Source organism: Rhododendron vialii, chromosome 2a (genome assembly GCF_030253575.1).
Source record: "Rhododendron vialii isolate Sample 1 chromosome 2a, ASM3025357v1".
Taxonomy (NCBI): Eukaryota; Viridiplantae; Streptophyta; class Magnoliopsida; order Ericales; family Ericaceae; genus Rhododendron; species Rhododendron vialii.
In genome coordinates, this window is record NC_080558.1 from 4,021,190 (window position 1) to 4,049,023 (window position 27,834).

At 39.9% G+C, this 27,834-nt stretch overlaps 3 protein-coding genes across 3 annotated transcripts; all 3 read left to right on the top strand.

The window, feature by feature from the left end:
- Nucleotides 1–7,823: 7,823 nt before the first annotated feature.
- Nucleotides 7,824–8,360, top strand: LOC131315503 (ethylene-responsive transcription factor ERF096-like). Its single transcript, XM_058344597.1, has one exon. The coding sequence runs from the start codon at nucleotides 7,842–7,844 to the stop codon at nucleotides 8,292–8,294; it is 453 nt and encodes a 150-aa protein (XP_058200580.1). The 5' UTR covers nucleotides 7,824–7,841; the 3' UTR covers nucleotides 8,295–8,360.
- Nucleotides 8,361–12,722: 4,362 nt separating this feature from the next.
- On the top strand, nucleotides 12,723–15,816 carry LOC131315504 (uncharacterized). Its single transcript, XM_058344598.1, has 2 exons — nucleotides 12,723–13,334; nucleotides 14,333–15,816. The coding sequence occupies exons 1-2, from the start codon at nucleotides 12,757–12,759 to the stop codon at nucleotides 15,561–15,563; spliced, it is 1,809 nt and encodes a 602-aa protein (XP_058200581.1). The 5' UTR covers nucleotides 12,723–12,756; the 3' UTR covers nucleotides 15,564–15,816.
- A 5,235-nt stretch (nucleotides 15,817–21,051) lies between these two features.
- On the top strand, nucleotides 21,052–23,814 carry LOC131315505 (uncharacterized). The gene is made up of 3 exons (XM_058344599.1): nucleotides 21,052–21,709; nucleotides 22,348–22,536; nucleotides 22,623–23,814. The coding sequence occupies exons 1-3, from the start codon at nucleotides 21,129–21,131 to the stop codon at nucleotides 23,674–23,676; spliced, it is 1,824 nt and encodes a 607-aa protein (XP_058200582.1). The 5' UTR covers nucleotides 21,052–21,128; the 3' UTR covers nucleotides 23,677–23,814.
- The last annotated feature ends 4,020 nt before the right edge of the window (nucleotides 23,815–27,834 follow it).

The following is a 27,834-nucleotide window of genomic DNA, read 5'->3' on the forward strand; positions in this document are numbered from 1 at the left end:
TTAATACCGGTATTATCCTTTGAGCGTTGTTAATTATATATATTTATATATTTTATACCATATATATAGGCCTGATTTTAAAGTATATATGTAATACAAGCTTTTCGATTTCATGGTAAATTATTTGTAACATGTACCATGAAATATGACCGTATGTTTCTATCATTTCATGGTTAATTATTTGGACCATATATCATGAAACTATTTCATGGTTAATTATTTGGACCGTTTACCATGAAACTAATCCGGCGAAATCTGTTAGGCCTTGCGCGAATCAATTCATATAAGGATAGTTTGAAATGTATAAATAATTATGTTTACATCCTAAAATTCTTGTCTATATAGGCCAAGAATTTTAGGATGTAAAAACTTGTCTATATAGACCGAGAATTTTAAGATGAAATCATAAATATTTTAAGATGAAATTATAACTATTTTACATATGCCAAGAATTTTAGGATGAAATCATAAATATTTTACATCCCAAAATTTTTGTCTATATATGCCAAGAATTTTAGGATGAAATCATAAGTATTTTACATCCCAAAATTCTTGTCTATATAGGCCAATAATTTTAGGATGAAATCATAAGTATTTTTAAGATGTAATCATAAGTAATTTACATCCCAAAATTTTTGTCTATATAGGCTAAGAATTTTAGGATTAAATCATAAGTGATTTACATCCCAAAATTCTTTTCAATATAGACCGAGAATTTTATGCCGTAATCATAAGTAATTAACCATGTAATGTCATGGTAATTTAACCATGTAACGGTTTGAGGATGTCATATTATATATTTTTATGATAATTTAGCCATGTTCCTTTGGCCAACTCGAACAATAAAGAAAAAATGCAAAAATGTGGTCAACTTGTCATGTTATATTCCTAAAAATATCGATTCCTCAAATACATTCCATGATAAAAAATAATAATAATCAATCATATTGAAATTTACCAAATCACATTAAATTAGGAAAATAATCCAATCCAATCCCACTAAATTGGAAAAATAATTCAATCCAATCCCACTAAATTAGGAAAGCAATATAACATAATATATGTATATCATAGTGAAAAGGATAAGAAAGGTAATTCACACACTAAAAGGATGAAAATATAAGTATGAAAAAAGGGCGGGATGAATTCTTACATGGCATAGATAAAGAGGATGGATATTTAAATATTCCCTAAAAAAACACCCAAAATCTCAATTTTATAGTTTCCGATCAAATTTTTGTAATCTGAACCGTTCAATATATTTAAAAATGTGTATTTAAGGTACACGCAAGAAATCAATTCAAAATATAACCGGAAAGTGCTTGATCCAAACAATTTGTCATACATATTTTGAGCTGATTTCTCGCAGATACCCTTAAAAACTCGTTTTAAACACATTAAACGGTTATTTGATCGAAGACTTTGGGGTGTCTTTTAAAATAATTTTTTAGGTATCCCCGAAACTATCCTGTATTAAAAGTTATTATATATAACCTGAAATAATTGAGATTGGAGGTTGGCAAATGCTATCAATTTTTATGGGGCCGGTGCATAAGGTGCTTTGAACTAAATATACTAAATTCGATGTTTTCATAAATTTCCCCGTAGGTCATTCACATAAATCAACGAAAATACTATTTGCCAGAAACAATTTGATTATTGTCATTATTAGACTGCAGTTGTTAGTTTTAACTGAAACACACCATTTGTCTCGATTTCAATCAAACTCTCCACCACAGAACCATACCACAGAACGATGGGGATGAAGCCTTAAAAATACCAAAGTATGCGTAAATTGATTCGAACACCATGAGTTGAAGAGTAGAAAAATAATAATAATTGGGACTGGATCAAGTCATGGAGGACATGTACCTTGTGCTATGAGTTTAAACTGTGATTTCTGTTAACAGTAAGATCATTCATCCTAAAACCAATTGGCAATGAGTGGAGAAGTTCCAGATGTTATTAAGTGATTACTCATTCAACTCCCAAGCAATGTGGGATTCATTTACTTACCTTAACATCTCCCCTCACGTGCAGCCGTGCCGTGTTTTGAGGTCTGTCACGTGTGACCATTTTTTGGGTCTCCCAAGCAATGTGGGATTCATTTCCTTAACATCCTCCCTCACGTGCAGTCGTGTTTTGAGGTCTATCACGTGTGACCACTTTTTGGGTCCTATCATCATGCAGCCTTTTCGCTAGTCTATAATCGCGGGGTGTGGATTATGAATTTTATAAAATATGGGGTGGAACGGGCCCCGCTCTGATACCATGTGGAAGCTTTATATCCATCTCAAAACCAATTGGTAATGAGTGGAGAGGTACCAGATATTATTAAGTGATTACCCATTTCACTCCCAAGCAATGTGGGATTCATTTCCTTAACAACACTTTCTCTGCTGGAATACTTAATTTTTTAGTAATATAAACGGATCCAATAAATACAAGGCTCAAGACGAGGAACGGCGCCGTTTTTGTTGGTGCGGTAGAAGCGTGCGGTCATTGTAGCATTTTTGTAGAAGAATATGCTTCGTGCCTTCGTGGCCAAATTTCTGCAATTCGAAACGTTGTAAGGGGTTAAATTAGTAGTTTTTTTTGGATCTTAGCTTGTACCAAGCCTTGAACCCTTGACCGCGGAGTTTTGAGATGTGACACCACCCATGTCAGGTCAAGGAGGCTAAGTTATTAAATTAGTAGTTGGAAACATGATAAAGGCCATAAAAGCCTGAGAGGATGAATCAACAAAAGAGGGAGAAGCTTATCCACTCTCCCTCTCACTCTCTCATCTTCACTCGTTTTTTTTTTTTTTAAAGGTTTAGTGAAAAATTAGTCAATGAGGGGCTCAGAAACTATTCATAGCCTTGAAACTCCAAATCCCGCCCTTTGTGGAAATCGAACCTTGATCTCCATGAAAAAGGAACATGAGCAAAACATCTCACCAAACATAATTTCTCATCTTCACTTGGTTGGATACCTTCATCTTTGTAGTGAGCAAGTAACTCAAAGTACTTACTCATGCTCTAAGCACGTTTTTCATATTTATTTTCAGAGAAGCATGCACCTAAATAGTTATACAATGCGCGTGCGAGCCACAGTGAAAATGCAAGGGGTAGTGCAAAAACATCTTTTCAAAAACGTCATAAACTATTCAAATTCGAGAACGATGATTAAGAAACACGAAGGTAAAACAAAGATCGAACCGGGACCAGAGGGTCCGAAGGCTTGTCTGATCGACCAAGGCACGCCGCATTGTACGATACTACGATTGTCAAAATTGGATGGAGATACCCTAGCAGCCAGACCCCACTAATATGGCCCTACTTTAGCTTTTCCCCTTCCCATCAAGTGTCTAATTACTTGGACTTTTCTTAACGAAAAAATTTACTACATCGTCACGTGGTACCGAGAATACTGAGGATCGCTGAATAATGACGCTTTCGGTAAACCTCGTCGGTGTTTTCGAGATCACGTTTACCATAATTCTTTTTTAATCATTCTCTTAAATTACTTCTCCATCCTTGACGTGTGTTGTTGCATTGTATATGGGGTAACCATTACCCATTTGTAGTCGCCGTTCAATGAATGTTATCCCAAGTTACATCATCGTCCTTGATGCGGCTAAAAAAGGCAATCTCTCAGATCCAAGTTTTTTTTTAATTATTCCTTAATTTACCATGATTCTCCCTCCATTAGTGGGGTAGATTAGGGTAATCAGATGCTTTTCATTCCACTAAACTAGTAGTATTAGCAATTACTCCGTACGTAGGGACATTTTCCTAGGCTTACGTAACAAGACGAATAAAATCAGATTTGCTAATCTTAGGAAGGGCCCATTTTAATTACAAATATAGATGGGGACCCACACTAATGCATGCATATATAGGTGAAAATCTTAGTAAAACTTTGTATATGTTTTCATCAAAAGTAAAATTCCGATGTGTGTGTAAATTATTCGAAGCTAAGTTATTTTACCATATCTTTTTATCCTTAGCGGTATAAGAATACAAATAATTGAATTACGTCCGGCAGGACATAAGCCCAAACGATAGCCCATTAAGCGAACGAGTAACTACAAAAATAACTCTTATCTATGAAAAAAAATAATCAATCTTTGCTCTTGGTAAGAATTGACGACTAACCTCTTTATAGGGTCTAAAAAGCTGACAACTTGAGCTAGATTCAGTTATAGCTTTACCTTTGACTAGGGCTGTTACTCGAAACCGGAAAATCGATCGAAACCGGAAAAATCGGACCGGATCGAATTTTTTAAACCGGTTGAATAATTTCGATCCGGTTCCGATTTATAAAATTTTATAAACCGGAAAAATAATTTCGATCCGGTTTATGTGTTTTAAAAATCGGTTGAAACCGGAACCGGTTATATATATGTATAATACATACATATATATATATATATATATAAAAACATAGGGGAGGAGTTGAATTATAGGTTTTTGGTTGATATTTTGTGGTGTATATTGGTCTAATAAATATATTTATTAGATAAAAACTATTTTTATGGGCTTAATTATGTTTTTATGGATTTTTTTTTTATGTATTGGGCTCAAATTTGATCCTTTTTTGTTGGGCCCAAAAAAAAGGGTTGAATTATAGATTTTTAGTTGATATTTTATGAGTTGAATTGTGAATTTTTTGATGTGTTGAGCAAAAAATATGGCCCATGAATGAAAACCGGATAAACCAGACCGAAACCGGTTGAGCCGGTCGAAACCGGACCGGTTTTATCTCAACCGGTTCCGGTTTCTAAAAATCTCAAACCGGATATCAGGTTTCGACCGAAAAATACACTCAAACCGGTCGAAACCGGACCGGTATCACCCCTACCTTTGACCAATTAACAAGCTTGTGATTCAATAAAAAGCTTAGAAAGTATAATGTTGTGTTTAGATTTGGATTTGAATTTTTTTTTGAAAAATAGTAGGAGTAATAAGTGGAGAGAGATAGAGAGAGAAATGTTGAAAGTAAGAGGATTCTATGGGGCATTTTTTGAAAAGCAAAGAGAATAAGGCATTAGTTTTTTGGTTTTTTTCTTGGATATCTTTAGATTCCTTTCGTCGAAACAAATTAGTAATACATAAAAAATTAATTGGCACTAAACTAACAAATGAAAAAAAAAATTGAATAAGAACAAAACCAAAAAGTTGTGATCCACAACTTGTTATGCTTAGTGGAAACACCCCCAAATTATGGGGGGCGTACAAGTAGGCTTGGCAATCGGACCTGCCCCGCCCCGAATGGGGGCGGGTTTTCCACCATATGAAAGGGTATAGGGTTGGGGTCAAAATTTCAAAACCCGATCGGGTTCGAGTAGAGTTCATGGTGACTATACCCCACCCTTAAACCCACCCCGAACTACCCGCCCCAATCTTATATATATATATATATATATATATATATTTAGTTACATGCCCTTACATTTTTATCCATAGTAATTAAATAGGAATGGATTCATTATACATTTTAAGTTCATTTTTTGGGCTAATTCAACATTACAATTTGCTTTAGGCTCAGGGATGGGCCTAAATTTTAAAAAAAATTACACAGCCGAGAAAAAGATCAAAAGAGTTGCAAATTTTTTTTATTCTGATTGAGAATTGGGGAAAAAAGATGAAGGACGGGACGGGGCGGGGCGGGGCGGGGTGGGTAAATCCATTAGCCAACAGGGGCGAGTACAGGGGAAATTTTCATTACCCGATCGGGTTTCGGAATGGGGTCGGGAGAGTTCGGGAATTTTCAGGTCAGGATAGGGGTACATCAAAACCCGTCCCAGCCCGTTTGTCATTCCTATGTACAAGCTCTAAGGGAGCATCTGATTGATGGGAAGTTTTTGCTAATAACCGAATATCCGGGTTAGTTTACACGTATTTTTAGACTACTTCGAGGACCCTGACCTAAAGTTAACAACTAGACAAACACTCCAGTGATTTCAAAGTTGTATAATGTTTGGCATCCGTTCGATGCTAACGAAATTAGAGTGGAATAGAAGTACTTTCTACCTAACATTGCTACGCATCTCCCACTCATCTCTAAAACTCTAAAATGGAGAATAGATGCGACATATTGGATGGAGAATTTATAATTTATTTGCACTTTTTACACTTTAAGAAAGAAATCTAGGAGGAACCTATTGTACTTATAGAGATTTTGTCTCCAAAATGGAAGTAGGGTCTCCATATTCGGAGAACCAAAGGCAATTTCGAGACCCAAGCATCTAAAAAGTACGATGAGTCCCTTCTACATTCTCTCATAAAGTGCAAAAGTTGAGAATAAATTACAAAATCTTCCTCTAATATGCCACTATCAATTCTCCATTTTGAAATTTTAGAAATGAATTGAAGATGTTCTTAAAATAAAAAATTCATATAAAGTAGATGCGCCCCCCAACTAATATTACTAGAAGAAGATATTGAAACGAACATCTAATGGAATATTTATAGTTGGGAATTACCGTCTCCAAATTAGAGGAAAAGTCATTTTGTATTCAAAGGCTGGGGTCTACTCCTTTTCAAAATCCAGTCCCACGAACCAAACACCACCCTTAGCTCATGTGATGATCAGGCGTTTTCACTCAGTAATAAGTTGTTGACAATAATTTTTTGTTTTTGTTCTTATTCAATTTTTTTTTTGTGTATGCTAGTTTTGCGCCAAATTTTATATATTATTGGTTAGTTTCGACGAGAAGAATTGAAGAAGTAAAAGATTATGATGTTTACACAAGTATTTTGGGAAATATTCAAGAAAATAAAAAAAAAATCAAATTTTCGGCCTTTTTCTTGAATATTTCACAAAATATTTGTATAAAAGTCATAATTTTTTACTTTTTCGATTCATCTCATCGAGAACAATCCATATTATATACTCCCTCCGTCCTTTTTTAAGTGTCTTGCTTCATAATTCCAACTTATTAAAAAGATATCATCATTATACCTTTCATATCAACTTTTTCTTCTACTTTTCCTACTTACACATCATCATTACACTTTTACTCACTAATTTTTCAAAATAGAATCTACTTTTAGGAACAAAATAGACAATGCATCAACTTTTACCCATTATCTTTACAAAGTGGACGTTTATTAAGGGACAACCCAAAATGAAATACTGGACTCTAAATAAGGGACGGAGGGAGTAAAATTTTAGCGCAAAACTAACATATGCGAAATTTTTTTAAATAAAGACAAAACCAAAAAAATTATTGTCAACAGCTTATTACTTAGTGGAAATTGGGTTTTTCACCGAAAAATGAACACACTACTATTTTTCCTGGTGGTATTAATTGGCACGAGACTTGGGAGTTTTTCACTGAAATTTGGTTTCGATTTTTCTCGCCAGCCGACAACTTTTGAGACCACATCACACACATACATGGGTGTGAAAAGGACTTTGGTAGAAGCTATAGAAAAAAAATCCGAAGCACGCACAAATTAGCTTGGTCCCGCAGTGGATAACATTTTCTATGATACACGCACAAGAAGATATGCCAAAGTCCTGCACGTGTGATTTGTGACATTGAAAACCTTTTCTGACCAAGATAAAATTTTCTCCAGAAACAAACCCCCTTTCTTTCATTCAGTCACACGCATAAAGAGAAGGTCATGAGTTTCCAAAGCCACCACTTTGACCATCCAGGTGCACTGGACGCAAACCCAGGTCTCCATCGAAGGTTCTTCTACACGCTGCGAAATTCTTACCCACATGATTTTCCACGTGGCGGGCCGCGAGCCCTTCCTTTTTTGGCCAAACCCAGGTGCCCTTTTTCCACCCGTATAAAATCACTTGCGATCCACACAATGTTTTAGCCAAAGAGCATATATTAATTGATGGAGGGTGGCAATGCGAGGGACGAGAGGGAAGGGGGAGACCAGGTGAAGTACAGGGGCGTCCGGAGGCGGCCGTGGGGGAAGTTCGCGGCGGAGATACGGGACTCCGCCAGGCACGGGGCACGGGTGTGGCTTGGGACGTTTAACACGGCCGAGGAGGCGGCCCGGGCCTACGACCGTGCCGCCTACGCCATGAGGGGTCAGCTGGCCATCCTCAACTTCCCGGAGGAGTACCCGAATTCGCAAGGTGGTGCTACCGCCTCCTCCTCCTCCTCCTCTAGTGCTTCGTCTTCATCATCTCCGTCGTCGTCGTCGATGCACGCGAGGGGAGAGAACAGAGCAGAGAGAAGCGACCAGCATGGGAGGCAAGTGTTTGAGTTTGAGTACTTGGATGATAAGTTGTTGGATGAGCTTCTTGAAAGTGATCAAGAGAAAAGGAATAGGAGACAATGAAATTCATAGTTATCCCATCTTCTAGGCCTCAAAGAGTTCAAATACCCGCAAAAGTTTTCTCATTAATCCTCTCTCTCTCTCTCTCTCATTTTCCAGAATTTTGGTAAATTGTTTTAATGTGTAAGGATAAGATTGATGATGCATGCTTTTTTATGGTACTGATAGTAAATTTTGTTAAGTCAAGAATGTGCGGACTAGAATGGAGCTTTGGTTTGTCAAAAGTTTTTCCACCATATAGGGAAGCCTTCAAGGAGAAATTGTTGGGTGCCAAGTGGGTACCACGTGGCTGTGCTCACGTGGTGTTTGAGTAGTCCATTCGGGCCGTTCAAAAGTGTGTTAGACGGACTAAATTAAAACACTATCTCTCCTCTTTCTCTCTCCAAATCTGAGCCATCCAAAATAGATCCAAATTTGAGCCATCCAAAATAGAAGTATACGGTCCGGATACGCTGTTCGGACACCACGTGGTGCCTTTGAGAGGTTTTAGGTTTGGCCAGGTGTGTAAATGGCAAAAGACAAGCGTGGGACTGATGTAATTGGCCCATGATGTAATGGAGAAGTTGACTCTGTTTTCAGTTTTTATCAATGTGGCCAAGAGTCTATCTATAAAGAATTAGTAGAGTGATGATCAGGGACAAGTTATTCTGATTGCGAAGTTCCCTTTTGAACAGCAGTTTTGCATTTTGTTCTTCTTTTTATTAAGTGATTTCGTATTCGGCAACAGGCTGATTGATCCACTGGGAATGGCCAATAAAAGTCGGGGCAAATGTCTGTATTGACTATCTCAACACAAAAGTTGATAGCATGCGAGTGAAAGTCGGACCCCAAACTAAAAAGCTTCTTGAAACCCATGAGGTCATGATATACCGTTAGGCGACTACCATTGAGCCAATCAGGAATAGTTAAATGTTGAGATCTGGTGAGAAAAGAAAAGACTAAGAAACGAAAATGCCATGTGTTCGGATGAATAAAAGATATGAGAAGTAGTACCGAGGGTGTGTTGAATTAAATGTGATGTATAGTAAGAGAATAACTTGTCTCGTAAAATAAGAAATAAAAATCTTAACGAAACGGGTCTAAATATAAACAAGGCTCTTCTCATTACTCAAAAACTCTTCATGTGTTTCGTGTGTCGGTGAGTGAGAGAAAGTATCTAAGGGCGGTCAACTGAACTGTGCCACAACTGTTCGTATATAGTATGGATATCAAGATCTCATAATTAAGGGTTGAATGCCATGGCCCCAGGCCCCCATGTATATGTAGGGAATGGGATGTATAACTTCTTCAGAAAGTGAAGTCCAATTGCACAGAAAGCAGTACTCTTTTTCAAACAATTATTCTAGAATCACACCCAAACACACACCAAAATACACACTCACAACTTCAAAATCTGGTGGCGGGGCTGGCAGTTCAGAGGGGGCCGCCGCCTCTCTCTCCCCTCCCCCCGGAGCTCCACCTCCCTTTTCCCCCCCTCTCCATCTTTCTCCCCCACTCTCTTCTCTGGGTTTGTTTTCAGACTTTCCTCCGATTTTGGTTTTGGTTCGAGTGTTGTTAAGTTCGCTTCCTGACTCCGGCCGGCGGCCTGTGAGTCTGGTTTAGTTCGGGCTCCTCCTCAACCTCAAGATCTGGTGGCAGGGCTGACAGTTCAGAGGGCGTAGGTGGTGGGTTGCGAATAACGGTGAGGTGGGGGGCGGAGTTGAGGTTTTGTTTTCTTTCTCTGTCTTTCTTTTTTTTTCTTTTTTCCGGCCGTTTGGCTTGGTTTCTACCGGCTGATCTAGGTTTCTCCCAAATCAGTCCGGTTTGGTACCAGTTTGGCTTCCCCAAATCTGGTGTGGAAGAGGAGGTGGGCGAATAATCCGGCGCCTATTGAGGATCGTCCGAGATTGGGGTTGTTTGTGATTGTTGAGGTTTGTCTGAGTGCTGTTGTCGGTGATGGGTTCTGCTACTGACTTCTGCTCCGGTGAATGGCTCTCGCTCTCCAGATTTCATATGCGCTTATCGAGTTTGAGTTGGGGTCCGGTCCGTTTGGATTCTCTACTATCTAGGCCTTGATTGGTTCTCATTTGGCGATTTCGCCGATCTTGCTTCTGCAGGGGGTGCCTGTGTCGAAATCTGGATAGTTTTGGCTCATTCTTGTATTTTTTGATGAAATCTGTATTGCCTTCGGGCATTGTTATGAAATGAATTGAATGTGTTGTCAAAAAAAATTACACACCCACACACATAAGTGTGTGGGCCCCACACACATTGCACACTCTAGTGTGTGTGGGTGTGTATATGGGTGTGTATATGGGTGTGAACAGTACCCCTGATACACGAATCAAGATCTGTGATGCCAGCCCCAAGGATTAATCTAGTACGTTGGTGGGTTTGCTTGCCACACGTATAATTGATTAGGGTTTGCTTTTTAGGGCTCGGGTCAGGCCACAAGAAAGAATTTTTTTTGTGAATCTCCTAGTCTCAATGTTGATGGCTTGCCATTAATAAGACCGAATTTTTTTGTCAAGCTACATAAGCCGTCCCAAATTCTCCTGACCGTCACATAAAAATTTCTGATGCCTTCTTGAAGCTGTATTTGTCACTATATCCTAATATGCTTTGAAACATTTCTAAAACTGCACCGCCCTTGTGATAACTACTTGATGTCCCACAAGGCATACACCTTTATTTATTTTTTTGGACTCTTGGGTAATTCTAAAAAATAATACTCTTGATCTTACATAAAACAAAGAATTATTATATGCATCAAATATAAGCTGCTGATTTTGCCACTCCTTTTTTTAACATCACTCCCCTGCAAGTGTATTTTTGGTGCTCCCCTGCAAGTGTATTTTTGCACAAAAAATACACTTGCAGGGAAGTGATGTTAAAATATACTTGCAGGGGAGTGACGTTAACAAAAAAAGGAGTGGCAAAATCATTTCTCCAAATATATTCCCGTAACTCTATATAATGTTTGAAACAAAGTTAACAAACAATACATGCAGTATGGGTGTAGTATTATTAATCTCATCCATATTGATCCAATAGAGTGAAATTAATCATACTGTATTGTTTGTTAACTTTTTTGTAACATTCATAACGGGCACTCTTTTGTAAGCGGTAATTAATGCACTAAAAACAATAGTACATAGGAGAAACCTACAATCAAGATTGCGGATGTTAGAGAAAATCTTATTTCTGGAGGTGCTGTAAATAAGTGTTTACAATACTCATTCGTGACTATCTAAAAGTTTTTTAGACGGTCAGGATGTTAATGAAACTTTTCTGGAGAAGAGTAGGAAAAGTTTCTTCGGAAAAATTTCATTAAAATTCGGACCGTCCAGACGGTTGCGATTGGTTGGTGCGTAAACTTACAACATCTCCGTAAATAAGTATTTCTCTACATGTTTTACGCAACGGACTCCTGAGTTAAAAAGAAAATTCTATGGTGTCAATTCAAAACAAACTGAAAACGTTATCTAGAATTCAAAGTGAAAGATCTAGATGTGGAAAATTTCTCAGGTGGTCTTGGGGCACACTATATTGCGGGGCTCCAACTCTTTTCTCCCACCACATATGTGGGACCCAATACTAACAGTAAGAACCCTCGCAAAAATTTGTGATGAAAAAAGGTATTGGGGTATCATGTGACGGTAGCCCTAAATTTGGGGCCATAAATTTAGATGAATCGTCAACTTTGATTTTCAATTGGCACTTCTGCAGAGATTTTTTTATTTTTAGACTCAAACCATGGCCCTACTGCAGTTAAAAAGATCTAGACTGAATCCATGGCCATAAAAATAAATTATGAACCCACTTTTCCTTTTTCTTTTTTTATATGTCTTTTTCGGACTTTCATTTTACTCAGTAATTGATGGGAAAATGACAATAACATCAAGTTTTCCCTCAGCCCAGCCCAGCCCAATAGGTTTTTTTTTTTCATCAGCAGCCCAATAGGTTAGTCCCCGATTAAATAAACAGTACAGCTAAACGGACCGACCACCCACTTATTGATGGGTATCAACGGACATGCAAGGCTCACTCTCATTTTCAGTTCGATGATTCAAGCCATTTAATAAATTTTAAAAAAAAACCTAGTGGGCCCGATTCAAAATCTGGGTAAAAAAAAATGAAAAATTAGATTGAGCACTTAGGATTGAGCTAACTTTTACAAGTCAACTCGTTTTTTTTTTAAAAATAATTAAACAAAATGATTATCTGGACTTGGAGAGGGTCCCGTGTGCCCATTGGCTTTTGGTCGATACCAATAGCAGGGTTCATAAATAAAACCATTCACGAGAGAATTTGTGACCATAATAACATTGATGATTCGGTTGTGTTCCCTATTTAAATAACACATTCTAGGGTTCCAAAAACACATGCATACAAACTCGTACTAACATATACAAACCCCAACCCTAATTTTGCACCAAACCCATAAAACCATCACAGAAGAAAAAGAAAAAGAAAATCTACAACAATGGCAACACCGCTCCTCGGACCACCGGAGATCCGCCTCCCCATTATCACCACCACAACCGCTACCACTGCCAATCCTCCGATGGGTTTCACAGAAAACAATTCCGCCACCTACTTGGCCACGGGAAACCCGTGCCTCGACTTCTTCTTCCACGTGGTGCCCGACACTCCACCGGAACAATTGGTGGAGAGATTGCTTAAGGCGTGGGACCACGAGGCCTTGACGTCTCTAAAACTAGTGTGCAACCTACGGGGCGTGCGCGGGACCGGGAAGTCCGACAAGGAAGGATTTTACGTGGCGGCGTTGTGGTTGCACAAGCACCACCCGAAAACCCTAGCGTGCAACGTGAAGGCCATAGCGGAGTTCGGGTACTTCAAGGACATGTTGGAGATTCTTTACAGGTTGCTCCAAGGACCGGAGATCCGGAAGAAGGAGAAATCCGAGTGGCAGGGCAAGAAGGGAGAAGTGATGGATCGGAACCCGGGTCGGAAGAAGAGGAAGGCGACGGAGGATAAGGAGACAGTGCAGGGTTTGAGGTTGGAGAGGACGGTGGCAAGGGCCAAAAAGGCTTTTGAAAGGTATTGGATGTCTATTAATTATTTTGGATTTACTTTGCAAAACTTTTGTGCTTGTTTATTTGTTCTGATATTTTACATATTTGACCTCACATGTATTGAAATTTTACCAAAAGAAAAGCACATCAGCTCTCTACCGGGGGAATTTTTGGATGCAAATAGGGTATTGTACATGTGGTATCCGGCGGCCGGCAGCGCATCCGAGCCTAGATCTGAGTAGAGGAAAGGAGGAGAGAAAGTGGGAGAGAGAATGCTCAGATCTTAGCTGTCCAAAACACGTTTGGACGGCTCGAATGGGCGCTGTGGCGGTACCCAATTGACACCCAAAAATTTCTCCTGCGTCATACATGTTTGACCCAAATAACTATATATCCTCGATCCACACCTGGAATAGTACTCCTATAATTTTGTCATGTGATCAACCATAGCTAAATTAATCGAAGTCACAATTTGTCATGTGAACCATAGCTAGATTAATCTAAGTCACAATTTTGTCATGTGAACCATAGCTAAATTAATCTAGTCCCATGTTATGTTTTAACTGTCTTTGTGGAAAGAATGTGTTTTCGTTCATATTGTGGGATCCATAATGTAATATATTCACGCAAAAAATTAATTTGATTGAATATCGATAGATCAATCAAAAGTTGAATTTTAGTTTATAAACTAGACAGTTCGATCTTGTCAAGTTAAATTATTCATGATCATCCAATTTACAAACCAAAATTTAAATTTTGATGTACCTATTAATGTCCGATGAAACTAACTTTTTTAATAAGAAGAACTAACTTTTTTAATAAGAATACTACTGTACCGGCTCTACTAGATGAATGATTTAGGTCGGCAATTAGCGTACTATGGGGCCCAAAATGATAGCGGTGAAAAATCCATTATTTTCACCACCGGTGGATCTCCTTGTTCACAAGATCAAATCTGCGCATTGTTTGTACTGTTCCTCTAATAGCAGAGTATTTTGGGTTTTTTTTTTCTTTCACCAACAGGTATAACCGCGATCCAGACTACCAGTTCTTGCATGACCGCGTGTCGGATCTCTTTGCGGAGCTTCTGAGATCCGACATGGAGTCTTACAATGCCGGGGAGCTTTGCAAAATCAGCCTCGCGGCGAAATGGTGTCCCTCTCTCGACTCCTCCTACGACCGAGCCACACTGATGTGCGAGCGTGTTGCGAGGAAAGTATTCCCGCGAGAAGAGTACATAGAGTACCAAGACATCGAAGAAGCTCACTATGCTTATAAGGTTCGAAACCGCCTCCGAAGGGAAGTACTTGTCCCTCTCCACAAGGCCCTGGAAATACCGGAAGTCTACATATGCGCAAGCAAATGGAAGTACCTCCCGTACAAACGCGTCCCCTCGGTCGCGATGAAGCTCTACAAGAAGTTGTTCTACAAGCACGACAAGGAGCGATTCGAGGAGTATTTAGAAAATGTGAAGAGCGGGAAGAGCACAATCGCGGCCGGGGCACTGCTTCCCCACGAGATCATCAAGTCCTTGGACGACGAGACCAGTCCAGAGGTGGCGGAGCTCCAATGGAAGCGGATGGTGGACGACATGGCGAAGAAAGGCAAGTTGACGAATTGCATGGCTATTTGCGACGTATCGGGGAGCATGCAAGGGATCCCCATGGAAGTCTCTGTCGCCTTAGGGCTATTGATATCCGAGCTAAGCGAAAAGCCGTGGAGAGGGAAGCTGATAACATTCAGCGCGAACCCACAACTTCACAAGATCAAAGGCGACAGTCTTCAATCCAAGACGGAGTTTATCCGGGATATGGACTGGGGGGTGAACACGGATTTTCAAAAGGTTTTCGACAGGATCTTGGAAGTCGCGGTGAAGGGGAAACTAAGCGAAGATGAGATGATAAAGACGCTTTTCGTTTTCAGCGACATGGAGTTCGATCAGGCCTCGAGGACTTATAATGGCTCGGGGTATGGTCGGGCCTCGACTAAGAACTGGGAGACCGATTATACGGTGATTGAGAGGAAGTATAAGGAGAAGGGGTACGAAAAGGTGCCGGAAATAGTGTTTTGGAACTTGCGAAACTCTGTTGCCACGCTGGTGCCTAGCAAACAGAAGGGCGTGGCGCTAGTAAGCGGGTTCTCGAAGAATCTCGTGACTTTGTTTTTGGAAGGGGGAGGGATTTTGAGCCCTGAGGCTGTGATGTTACAAGCTATTCGTGGTGAAGAATATCAGAAGCTTGCGGTGATTGATTAAGGCAAAAACGGACAGAGAGTGAGAGAGAGTATGTGTAATAGAACTTGTAGAAATCAAGAATTTCAAATAGTAGTTATTACTCCAAGTTTTACCAATCCCATCGGGATTAGTCGAAGTACGAGTAAGCTAGGCCCGACACCTGGTTATCAGAAAAAAATACTTTTAGTAATGTTAGTTGGGGGAACATGTACTGCTTGCATAAATTTATTTAGCAATGTTAGGTGGAAAGTACCATTCCATGTCAGGGCCTCTTGTGATGATCTTCGGCTGATTTATGAGTGGGGTTCTCTCTGCTCTTGAAGCCTTCTCATTTTCTTGTTGGTGCTGCTCTGGTATGGTATTTCTCTCAGTCCAAATGGGATTCTCCACAGACTTTGCTGCTCTTTGGGGAAGCAATTTGGTTATGTTTTTTCACTACCTCAATCTTCACAAGAGTCCAGTTTTCCACCTGCTGATTTGGAAGATTGGTTCTGTCTTCTGAATTATGGCCTGCCTATATATGGAATGCTAATTTTGGATCCCCTCTGTAATGGTTTAGTGTTTTGGTGTGCCTAGGCTTTGGGCACCGTTTAGTAGCTGAATCAATTTTATGAACCCTCCCTGTTTTGGGGTTCAATATTTTTTTTGGTTTCGAAAATGTTATGGACAATCCTCTTTCGGTTTTCTCCTTGGTTGATCTGTGTTCCCATTTTCCCTTTTCTGTACCTCGTTTTAATTTTGGCACTCTATTTTTTGTTAACCGCACTTTAATATTTGTCCGTTTGTGTTTAAAATACACATGTCAAGAACACTAGATGAAAAATACTAGAAGAATGTGGTTATCAAAAGGTAAAGTGCCAAAATCATTGCTCTATTTTTATGTTTACGGAAAAAAAATACGATTCCACTCTAACTTCATTACTAAAAGAATGTAGAACCAGGACTTTATATTAATGCAGGGTACACCACATGGTTGTACGGCATGATTTGTATCGTCTGTTGCAGCAATTAATAGTCTAAATTTTATCTCGGTAATGGATGGCTCATGACTAAACATGCAGAAGGTGAGATGAAATATCAATATTGATGTCGAGACAAACGACTCGGATCGCGGCACGCTATAGCAATGTAGAGCACCCCTACATTACAGAGTCATTGCATTGAGAAAGGTAGAGGATTGAATATTAGTCTATTCGTTTTCAAAATCATTCCGACAAATCAAATGTGTTAAAAGTGTGTTCGATTAACTAAAATAAGTACTTATTTTAAAATTTTATATTTTGAATTAAAGTTGATGTATTGTAAGAGTATGACTTATCTTGAAAAACAAAAAATAAATATTTAAAAAATAAAAATCTAAGTGAAACAGGGCTAAGTGGTTACATGTAGGGGTGGCAAACGGGCGGATTTGGGTCAAATTGGGTAAGTTGTTAGTGGGTTGGGTTTTTAATGGGTCATTGACCCATTTAGACCCATTAACTATGAGTCTAATTACCCATACTCAACCCGACCCATTTATTTTAAAGCAAACCCGACCCGCCCATTAACCCAATTACATATATCCTAAAAGTTATGATCGAAAAATAAGAAAAGTAAAAAAAAATTATGATCAAAACTCATAAATTTTTTCAAAAAGACGAGAATAAGTAATTTTTTTGTCTTATTGATTTATTTTTGTCTTTATTCAAAAAATTATAAGTTTTGATCAATTTTTTTTACTTTTCCGATTCTTTTCGTCGAAACAAATCAATAAGTCACAAAAATTTGACATAAAACAAAAAAAATTTGAATAAGGACAAAAAAATAAGTCAACTTTTTTAATCCAAACCCTATGCGGGACTACCATGAGAGAAATTTATTCATAGCGGAGCACAATTTCACCGGTCCATTCGCGCAATTAATGGATGAGATGTGTTTTCAATTTTGACTGGTCAAAATAATTGTCATCGGTCACAATTGATTTTTAATCCGAACCGTTCAAAATATTTTTGGATGCGTGTGATTTAGCATAGAACAATTGAATAAAAGAAAGAAAGAGAAGGCCATGCTCTTGAGAGAGAGAGAGAGAGAGAGAGAGAGAGAGAAGGCCATACTCCTTCCCAATTGCAAAAGAGACGGGAAACCTGGTAATTAGTAAAGAGGCAAGAATTTGGTGGGTTACTTTCATTACTCCTTAGGTCAGTTAAGTTGACCCAATTGATGCCCAATTAAGACCCAACTAATAATGGGTTAGTTGAGTTTGGACCCATTCTTACCCAACTAATAAATGAGTTGGGTTGGGTCTATTTTTTAATTGATGAGTCTGAGTTTGTTAATGGATCTGGGTTCAATTTGCCACATCTAATTACATGGAAAGAAAAAACTCCCAGCCTAACACAAGACTAGCTAAGAATTAAGAATGAGGAGACCAAGGAGTGAACGGTCTTTGATGTGGAGTAAGAGCAAGTATTCAGTGGTTTGATGCAATGTCGCGTGGTGCCCAACCCAATGCTTCTTCACCATAAATCAGGCAGCCATACCAGAGCACCAAATCGGTTTCCCTCGATATGCCCTTTGGTTCTGTTTGGTGGGCTTTTTTTCCTTAATGGAAATTAACTTACCCAAAAAAGAGGGCTGCTTTCCCCCCGGCCCCCCCCCCCCCCCCCGACACCCCACCCCCCTGGCCCCACATCCCATTTCTCATATTACCCCCTCCCCTCCTCCCGTTCCTCCCTCCTTTCATTTACTTTTTTTTTCTTCTTTTTTCTTCTTTATTTTCTTTTGTTTTTTTTTCTGCCAGAATTTTTTTTCGTTTTTTTTCTCTTTATTTCCTTTTGATTCCTTCCACTTTGAATCTTTCTTTATTTGTTTCTTTTCCCATTTACCTCCATTCTTCTTTTTTTTTTTGGTTAACTCAAATTTTATTTTCAATTAAAATTGACTTTATACTTAATAAATTTATATTATTTTAATTAGTTAATTAGTCTTAACAATGAATAATAAAAATAACTTGTAATGAACAATAATAAATTGAAATAAAATTTCATTTTTATTATAATTGAGTACATATTGTCAAAACATGAAAATACATAAAAACACAAATTTTAATCAATATCTCCTCCAAATGCTGCTCTCGGCATGCTTATACCAATTACTTCGTACCACAATAGCAAACGTGTTTCATAACTGGCAGCCCATCCTTTAGCTTCATCCGATGAATGCTCCTCCCACCATGTTGGGATGGGTGGTACAGGGTAATGAGGTTCTAAGAAAATTTGCACGAAGTGATTGTTGTTAACACGGGCAATAGCAATTTCCCGGCGGTATTCAACTGGAACTGGAGGGGACCTCAATGGCAAATGAGTAAAACAACCGTAAACATCCTCATCAAATGTATGCAGTACTAGGTTGTACCTTGTTGCGATGACAACTCCCAAAGTCATAGCCTCCATCCAATGATTCTCTGATGCTGTAGGCTCGAACCAATTCAGTAAAATTAGTAGACGATTTGCCCAATCATGTACTGGATAAATCACACTGTATAGATAATAATTTTGTCGAATTTCTTCAATAAGCTCCTCTCGTACTCGACTCCAATCATTTTCACTATACCCGATTAGTGCAGGTATCGCCCTGAATCCACAATGACCATCACCAAGCACGTCAACAGTGTGGGAAATATAACGCTGAAAAGCCTGAGGTAATCGTTGAATGTAGCGATCAGTGATGGATGGAACTATAAATTGAGTGTTGCGAACCCCCGAACCCTTCCCACGTCTCCCTCTCCCTCTCACTCTCGATGTTGCAGTCCTTGATCCTGAAGTGGATGCTTCTGAGAAAGAAGGTATGCGACGTGTACTTTGCTCATCTCTACCTGTAGGTCGACCTCTATGTTCTGTGTTGTACGATGGAGGTCGAACTGTGCTACGAGATGGATCTGCCATATCGATAATCCTGTCTATGATATGCTCTCGCATAGGTGGATCCATCCCATCTAATATCTCAACGACTTGAGATGTCCTGTCAGATCGTGCTCCCTCCTCATAAATTTTTGCCCCCAAGGCCTTTCAATGAAAACTCTAAGAGAGTCTTCAAACTAAATAATGAGTTTTATGGTGTTTGTTGAAAAATCTTAAAGCAAAAAATTCATTATGACCATTTAAAATAAAATGATCAAAAAAACATGATTTTTGACCCCGTGTATTTATAGAAGTTAAATAAATAAGATAAAATTAATTAAATAAATTTATATTTGCTAAGGTGAAGGTGTTTTAAGAAGGGAGGGGTGGCCGGGGGATAATCCGGATTGTAAGAAAAAGGCTGGGGTTTGATAAAAAAAAAAAAAAAAACAAAAAGAGAAGGCTTGGGAGGGGGGGGCCGGGTAACAAAAACAGAAAAACAAAAATGAAAGGCTGGGGGAAGGCTGGGGGGAAGGGGGGGGCCCGGGTAAAAAAACAAAGGAAAACGGCTGGTTAAAAAAAAAAGAAAACAAAAGGGAAGGCTGGGCCCGCTGGGGGGGGGGGGGGGGGGGGAAGAGATGGCGGGTAAAAATAAAAGAAAACAAAAAAGAAAAGGGAAGGCCGGAGGGTAAGGGTAAAGAGGTCAATTTGGTATGGGGTCGGGGTGGGATGTGGCGGGGGGGGGGGGGGGGGGGGGGGGGAGATAGCAATTTACCCCAAAAAAATGGTTTTCCTTGTTGTGGGGTCATAAATCGGTGGATAACCTATACTGGAAAATTTTTCAGTGTCGAGCGGGTATCATGTGGTGCCCGCTCGTGCATTCGAGTCGTCTATTTCATTTTTGAACGGCTCAAATTTGGTAAGAGAAAATGAGAGAGAAAGTGTTGGGATGAGAGGAAAGAAAATGTTTTAATTTGAGCTGTCCAAAAATGTATCGAATGACTCGGATGCGCCGAGCGAGTACTACATGAAGTATACCCGCTGGACACTGAAAAATCTCTCACCTATACTGTACAGTACGGCCGGGAATGTTTTAGCGAGTGCGACATGTGGCATAATCTAATACTGTAATTTTAAATGTATTGATGTTTTAACTATTTTAAAATTCAATTGGTCCAATTAATTAATAGGATAACTTAAAATTTGGTCTTTTAGTTAGCGGTCAGTCAAATCTATTTACTTATCTATCTCTATTAACATAGTATGAAGCGGTGCCGATCAAAAATAAAAATAAAAATAAAAATAACATATGAAGCGGTAAAAAAAATGCGATCTTCCAATTTTTTTATTTTTACTTTTACTTTCAATTATTGTGCATACTACGGGTTGATGCTAGTTAATTTTAATATCGACACTTTTGCATATAATTTTTATTTTTCTATAGAATTTAGATCATTAAATTATTTAACGAACAACTCGAATGGTGCATAAGCCAAAGTAGGTTAATCCTCCCAATAGAAAACCAAATATTCACGAAGCTGTTTGCGACCATAATAACCTAGTTGAGTCGGTTATTAAAAAGTCGGTCAAATTCCCTATTTAAATAACACATTCTAGGGTTCCAAAAACACAATACAAACCCTAGCCCTAGTTAATTTCCTACCAAACCAATCAAACCATCGATCACAGAAGAAGCAAAACTTCCACCATGGCAAACCCACTCCTCGGACCACCGGAGATCCGCCTCCTTACCACCACCACTGCCGCCACCGGTACCACTGCCAATCCTCCGATGGGTTTCACCGAAAACAATTCCGCCACCTACTTGTCAACCGGGAACCCGTGCCTCGACTTCTTCCTGCACGCGGTACCCGACACCCCGTCGGAACAGTTGGCGGAGCGATTGCTCCTGGCGTGGGACCACGACGCGCTAACGTCCCTAAAGCTTGTGTGCAACTTGCGGGGCGTGCGCGGGACCGGGAAGTCCGACAAGGAAGGGTTTTACACGGCGGCGCTGTGGTTGCACAAGCACCACCCGAAAACCCTAGCGTGCAACGTGAAGGCTATAGCGGAGTTCGGGTACCTTAAGGACGCGTTGGAGATTCTCTACCGGTTGCTCGAAGGACCCGAGATCCGAGAGAAGGAAAAAATGGAGTGGCAGATTCAGAAGGGAGAAGCCATGGATCTGAGCCTCGGTCGAAAGAAGAGGAAGGCCACGGACGATAAGGAGAAAGTGAAGGCTTTGAGGCAGGAGAAGGCGGTGGCAAAGGCTAAAAAGGCTTTTGAAAGGTACTGTCAATTGTTTTGGATTTATTTTTCAAAACTTATGGTCTTATGAATTTTGTTTTCTTTATTTCTGAAAAAAACTTATAAATATAAAAAACAGACATGTATTGTAGCACAACCCAAAAAGTAACCTAAAAGATTTGGTTGGTCCAATAATACTAACGAGGTCAAATTATTATCAGATGCTCTCCGCAAGTCTACAGTGTGATTTTGCTGTGTAAACCACGGCTATTGAATCTAAGTCAAGTGCTACGTTTCAACTCTATTTGGGTGCGTTCTTATAATCTTAATTTGAAACTTAAAGTTTAGTCAATCTCGTAAACTTATTTAATTTTGAACTTTAAGTCTAGACTTGGTAATGTTGTAATTGTGTTTGGGTAGGATAAGTAATAAGTTTAGACAAATAAGTTCAGTTATTCTCCTAAACTTATTTGTAAATAAGATCCAAAATAAGTTAAGATCGATCTAAAATAAGATCACAAGATTTTTTATAATAGCCATCACTTATTGGTGTTATCTATGTTAAATATATTGTAAGCTCAATTGTCATGTTGTCATGTTCAAGAGATCAATTTAGTGTCTTGTTTCTACTTCTAGTTCCTCTAATAATAGTACATTATGTTTTTTTTTTTTACTAACAGGTATAACCGCGATTCGGACTATCGGTTCTTGCACGACCGCGTATCTGATCTCTTTGCGGAGCTTCTGAGATCCGACATGGAGTCCTACCACGCCGGGGAGCTTGACAAAATCGGCCTCGCGGCCAAGTGGTGTCCCTCCCTCGACTCTTCCTATGATAGAGCTCTACTCATGTGCGAGAGCGTCTCAAGGTTGGCTAAACTCAAAGTTTTCATCACTTGATTTCGCCAGATTTTTTTTAAACAACTCACACAAATTCCTTATTCTTCTCAAACAGGAAAGTATTCCCGCGAGAAGAGTACGTAGAGTACCAAGACATCGCAGAAGCTCACTACGCTTATCGGGTTCGCGACCGCCTCCGAAAGGAAGTACTCGTCCCTCTCCACAAGGCCCTAGAACTCCCTGACGTCTACATAAGCGCAAAGAAATGGAACAACCTCCCATACGAACGCGTCGCGTCGGTGACAATGAAGCTTTACAAGAAGTTTTTCTACAAGCACGACAAGGAGCGATTCGAGGAGTATTTAGAGAAAGTGAGGATTGGAGAGAGCACAATTGCAGCCGGAGCGCTACTTCCCCACGAGATCATCAAGTCCTTGGACGACGACACCGGTCCAGAGGTGGCAGATCTCCAGTGGAAGCGGATGGTGGACGACATGGCGAAGAAAGGCAAGTTGACGAACTGCATGGCGGTTTGCGATGTGTCGGGGAGCATGGAAGGGATCCCCATGGAAGTCTCGGTCGCGCTAGGGCTATTGATATCCGAGCTGAGCGAAGAGCCGTGGAAAGGGAAGCTAATGACATTCAGCTCGAACCCGCAACTCCACGCTATCGAAGGAGATAGCCTCAGGGACAAGACGGATTTCATCAAGAACACAGAGGCGGGGGCGAGCTCGGATTTCCAAAAGGTTTTTGACAGGATCTTGGAAGTCGCGGTGAGGGAGAACTTAAGTGAAGACGAGATGATAAAGACGGTTTTCGTTTTCAGCCACATGGAGTTTGATGAGGCCTCGAGTCCTTGGACATATTCGTGGGACTCGAGGTCTCATTGGGCCTCCTCGACTAATAATTGGGAGACCGATTATATGGCGATTCAGAAGAAGTATAAGGAGAAGGGGTTCGAAAAGGTACCGGGAATAGTGTTTTGGAATCTGAGAAACTCTGTTGCCACGCCGGTGCCTAGCAAGCAAGAGGGCGTGGCGTTAGTGAGCGGGTTTTCGAAGAATCTCGTGACTCTGTTTCTGGAGGGTGGAGGGATTTTGAGCCCTGAGGCTGTAATGTTGCAGGCTATTAGTGGAGAAGAGTATCAAAAGCTTGTAGTGCTTGATTGAGATCAGAGAAGTGTGGAGGTTAAAGCCTAGAACTGGATAATATGAATGTTGAATGAGTTAGGCAAAATCGAATAAAAAGGGCCTAGATAGGATCAGACTTGTTCTTCCGTGTCGTTAAAGGCCGAATTTGTTGCTACCGCTCCATTGAAACGCTTACATTTGCAGAGCTCATTTGGGCTCGTGCACAATACCCTCATACTACTATTACTCTCTAATTTTTAAAATACCTTCTCTTCCTCTCAAAGTTCTCTCTTTCGTTTTTTCCCAAAAACAATTACTTCCCCCGTTCCATAATATTTGTCCGGTCCGCAAAACGGAGACGTAAAAATTGTTGGGAAAAATTCGGCAAAAGGCAAAAAATCCAGAGAACAATTTCATTGATAACAATTACATGATCGAAACAAATTACAAATACATAACAGTAGATAAATTGTAAGAGCGAGATACAAACAGAATTTTCAAAACCAAACCGAGTCCTGTGTGGTACCACAGTCTCCTTAAGAAAGATTCGCCGCCTACCGTCGGTGTTGTAGGTTCGTGTTCGGCGTCTTCCTCCCAGGGTTGGCTCGGCTAAACCGCAAGCCGTCGGAACACCGCCGTCGACCGCCTTGGCGAACTGACTACCGTCTGCCTTTCTCTCTCAAAAACGAAATTCAGAATATGCAAGGATTGTGGAATTGCTTGTGTCCTGATCAAAACGGGATGCCTCAATTTATAGAGAGATGAGGGCTGAATAACTCCACACATTGAATTCTGCACAATGAATTCAGAATTTGAATTCTGCCATCAAGGAGGGAGGTTACGGGATTGATTACACCATCATGGCCAGGGGTTACGAAATCCCACAATTCAATACGTCTATTGATTGTGGGGTGTCCAGATACGACGAACCCGGGACTGGTTGCCTCGGTAGACCCTCCAAAATCCCGGTTTCATTCACCTGAAATTTCGTAAATTTCCAACAAAAATAATACTATTTTGTAAGAAAAGTTGAAAAAAAATTCAACAATTTACTAGATTTCGACGAATTCTTTTAACTTATGAAAAAAATTTAAATTTTTTCTCGAAAGAAATGCATTATTTTGTAGTCCTTGTTTTGCGGATCGGACAAATATTATGGGAGCGGATCGGACAAATATTATGGGACGGAGAGAGTAACAAACAACAACAGGAAGGATTAAAAACAGTTAGCAAAGAGCTAACTTTACAGCCGAAAAAGAAGAAGAAAAAGAGCTAACATTACAAGCCTACAACCAAAACACCACTCAAAAGCTTCGAAGGTCACCATTTGCCTACATTGCAGCAGTCTTCAACGAAAAGCTCCATTGCCGCCATGCCACTGCTTCAAAACACCTCAAATAGACCGTTTGTTTGAACCGATATATACGCTTCAGTTGACTATATATCGAAGTCACATATTCATTGTTTAATTTAAATTTTTGTGACACCCTGAAAATAAATATGCATGGGATATAAAAGATGCGCATAAGCTGGCCCATATTAAAAAAAAAAAAAACATAACTCTAGAAAGGGAGGAACATACAATGAAATATAGGTGTGGTGTTAGTAATCTCACCACTATAAATCCAATGGAGTGAAATATCATATGAAACCTATATATCGATTTATCGCTTTTTTATAAGCCGTAATTAATGCACTTAAAATAAAGAGTAGTGCTACATGTACCGACCTCCCCGGTACCGAAATCGTACCGCCGGCCGCCGGTGGGCCGTCTCCGGCCACCGGACGGCCGATCCGAGCCGTCCAAAAATTTTAAAAAAAAAAAACGAGGGGGCCTACGCGGGAATCAACGGCATCCGAGGTGTGTAAGGTGCTTGATCCGAGCACCCTTTTTTCGTGTATATATGTATATTCGCGGGAATATACATATATACACGAAAAAATGGTGCTCGGATCAAGCACCTTACACACCTCGGATGCCGTTGATTCTCGCGTAGGCCCCCTCGTTTTTTTTTTTTAAAATTTTTGGACGGCTCGGATCGGCCGTCCGGTGGCCGGAGACGGCCCACCGGCGGCCGGCGGTACGATTTCGGTACCGGGAGGTCGGTACCAATATCATTTCTGTAAAATAAAACATCGCAGAAACCTAGTATCAAAATTGTAGATGTTACAAGTTTTATAGCACTGACGTATGAGTTAAAAGAAAATTCTATGGTGTCAAATTCAAATTCAAATTAAAAAAGGAAGAAGAAGCTATTCTCGAACTCAAAAGGAAAGGTCTTGATTTGTGGCCATAAATCACCAACTTTTATTTTTCTCGGCAAACGAAACATTTTATATAGCTCGAAAGGGTACATCGAGAAAGAGCATCTTAGCATAAAGAGCTTGGATGCTCCAGAAAAGAAAAACATCCAACAGATAGTTGGATAAATACCTTAAACTATATTACAATTTTAATTTCCGGATTCCGTCTAGAAAAATCTTAAAATCCTCCACAGAATAGACTTTGATGTTGAATTTCGCCTTCATCCACATAGCTACCCTAGTTTTGACCAAATCTCCCACCTCCCATGGTTGTTTAGAAGAGTTGTTAAAGACGAAGTCGTTTCGAACCAACCAAATAGACCATAACGTAGCATAGAAACAGGACTCCCAAATGTGTTTCTCTAGGTTGCGGTACCCATTATCAAACCACCAACTCGCCAAGATCGGAACAGAAGCTGCCCACTTGACCTTCCACCAATCCAAAATCATAGACCACACAGTCCAAGAAAAATGGCAATGGATGAACAGGTGATGATGGGTTTCCAAATGCAGCAGACAAGAGGACACAAGCTAATTGGATCTCATCGATAACGTTCTTACTTAAGAGAAGTGACCTGGTTGCCACCTTCTCCTTGACAGCCAAACATGCAAAGACTTCCACTTTCGATGAGCACAAATTTTTTCATAGAGAACCCATCAGAGCATTATTAGGATGAGATAGTTGTTCCCATTTCCCATACGTGGATTTAACGCTAAAGTTACCATCTGCCAACCATTTTCATTGTAAATAGTCCGGCCTTGTAAGATTTAGAGACACCCCTTGAATTCTCTGCATTAAATTGTCCAGCTCTTGCCGCTCTCACCCAAACGCCCTTCTTCTGAATAGCAACTCCCAGGAACCCTCGCCTGCCTCACTCCTCATATTACTAATCAATTCCATCTTTTGATCTGATAGAAGGAACACTCTCGGATAGACTTCTTTCAACGGAATCTTTCCCATACAGGAGTGTTACCAGAACAAAGTCGCAATACCATAATTAACATTGATACTAAAGCTCTCCCTCACGGAATATCTCAGATGAGAAGATGAATCCTCCAGTGAGCATATATCCAACCAGATTTTTGACGTAGAACTTGAACCGGAAGAGTATGGGAGCCAGCATTTTACGTCCAGTCCGTACTTCCCTCTGATGACTCTCGCCCATAGAGAGTCTTTATTGTTGTCGAATCTCCACCACCACTTGGCCAAGAGTGCTAGGTTTTGTTGAAGCATCCTCTTCACCCCCAAACCCCCATTGTCTTTGTTCCTTGCTATCTCATCCCATTTAACGAGGTGCATCTTCTTTTTATCAATCGAATCACCCAAAAAAAAAATTCCTTTGTAGTTTCTCCAATTTTCTAGCTACTGCAACTGGCATTTTAAACAGCGACATAAAGTAAATAGGCACATTTATGGTGTTGGAGTTAATAAGAATCAGCTTTCCCCCCAACGAGATACAACGGCTTCTCCAAACACTCAAGAGCTTTTCAGTTTGTTCAATAACTGGATCCCATGTTTTAATCCTACCAGGGTTTGCACCTAATGGCAATCCGAGGTACTTGATAGGGAGAAGTTCCACTTTGCAACCCATTATTTCGGCCAACAGTACCATATCTTCTTCAGGGACATTCACTCCACTGAGAGAACTCTTTGAGAAGTTGATTTTGAGGCCTGACATCAATTGAAAGCACCTTAGGATTCTTTTGATGTTTACCATCTCTTCCGGATCATTGTTGCAGAAGACAATGGTATCATCCGCAAATTGTAGGTGCGATATAGAGACCCCATTGCGCCCCAATTTAGTACCTTTGATTATATTGCTCTCCGTAGCTCTTTCAAGCATTAAGCTGAGAGCCTCTACTGCTATATTAAAGAGAAAGAAAGGGTGACAA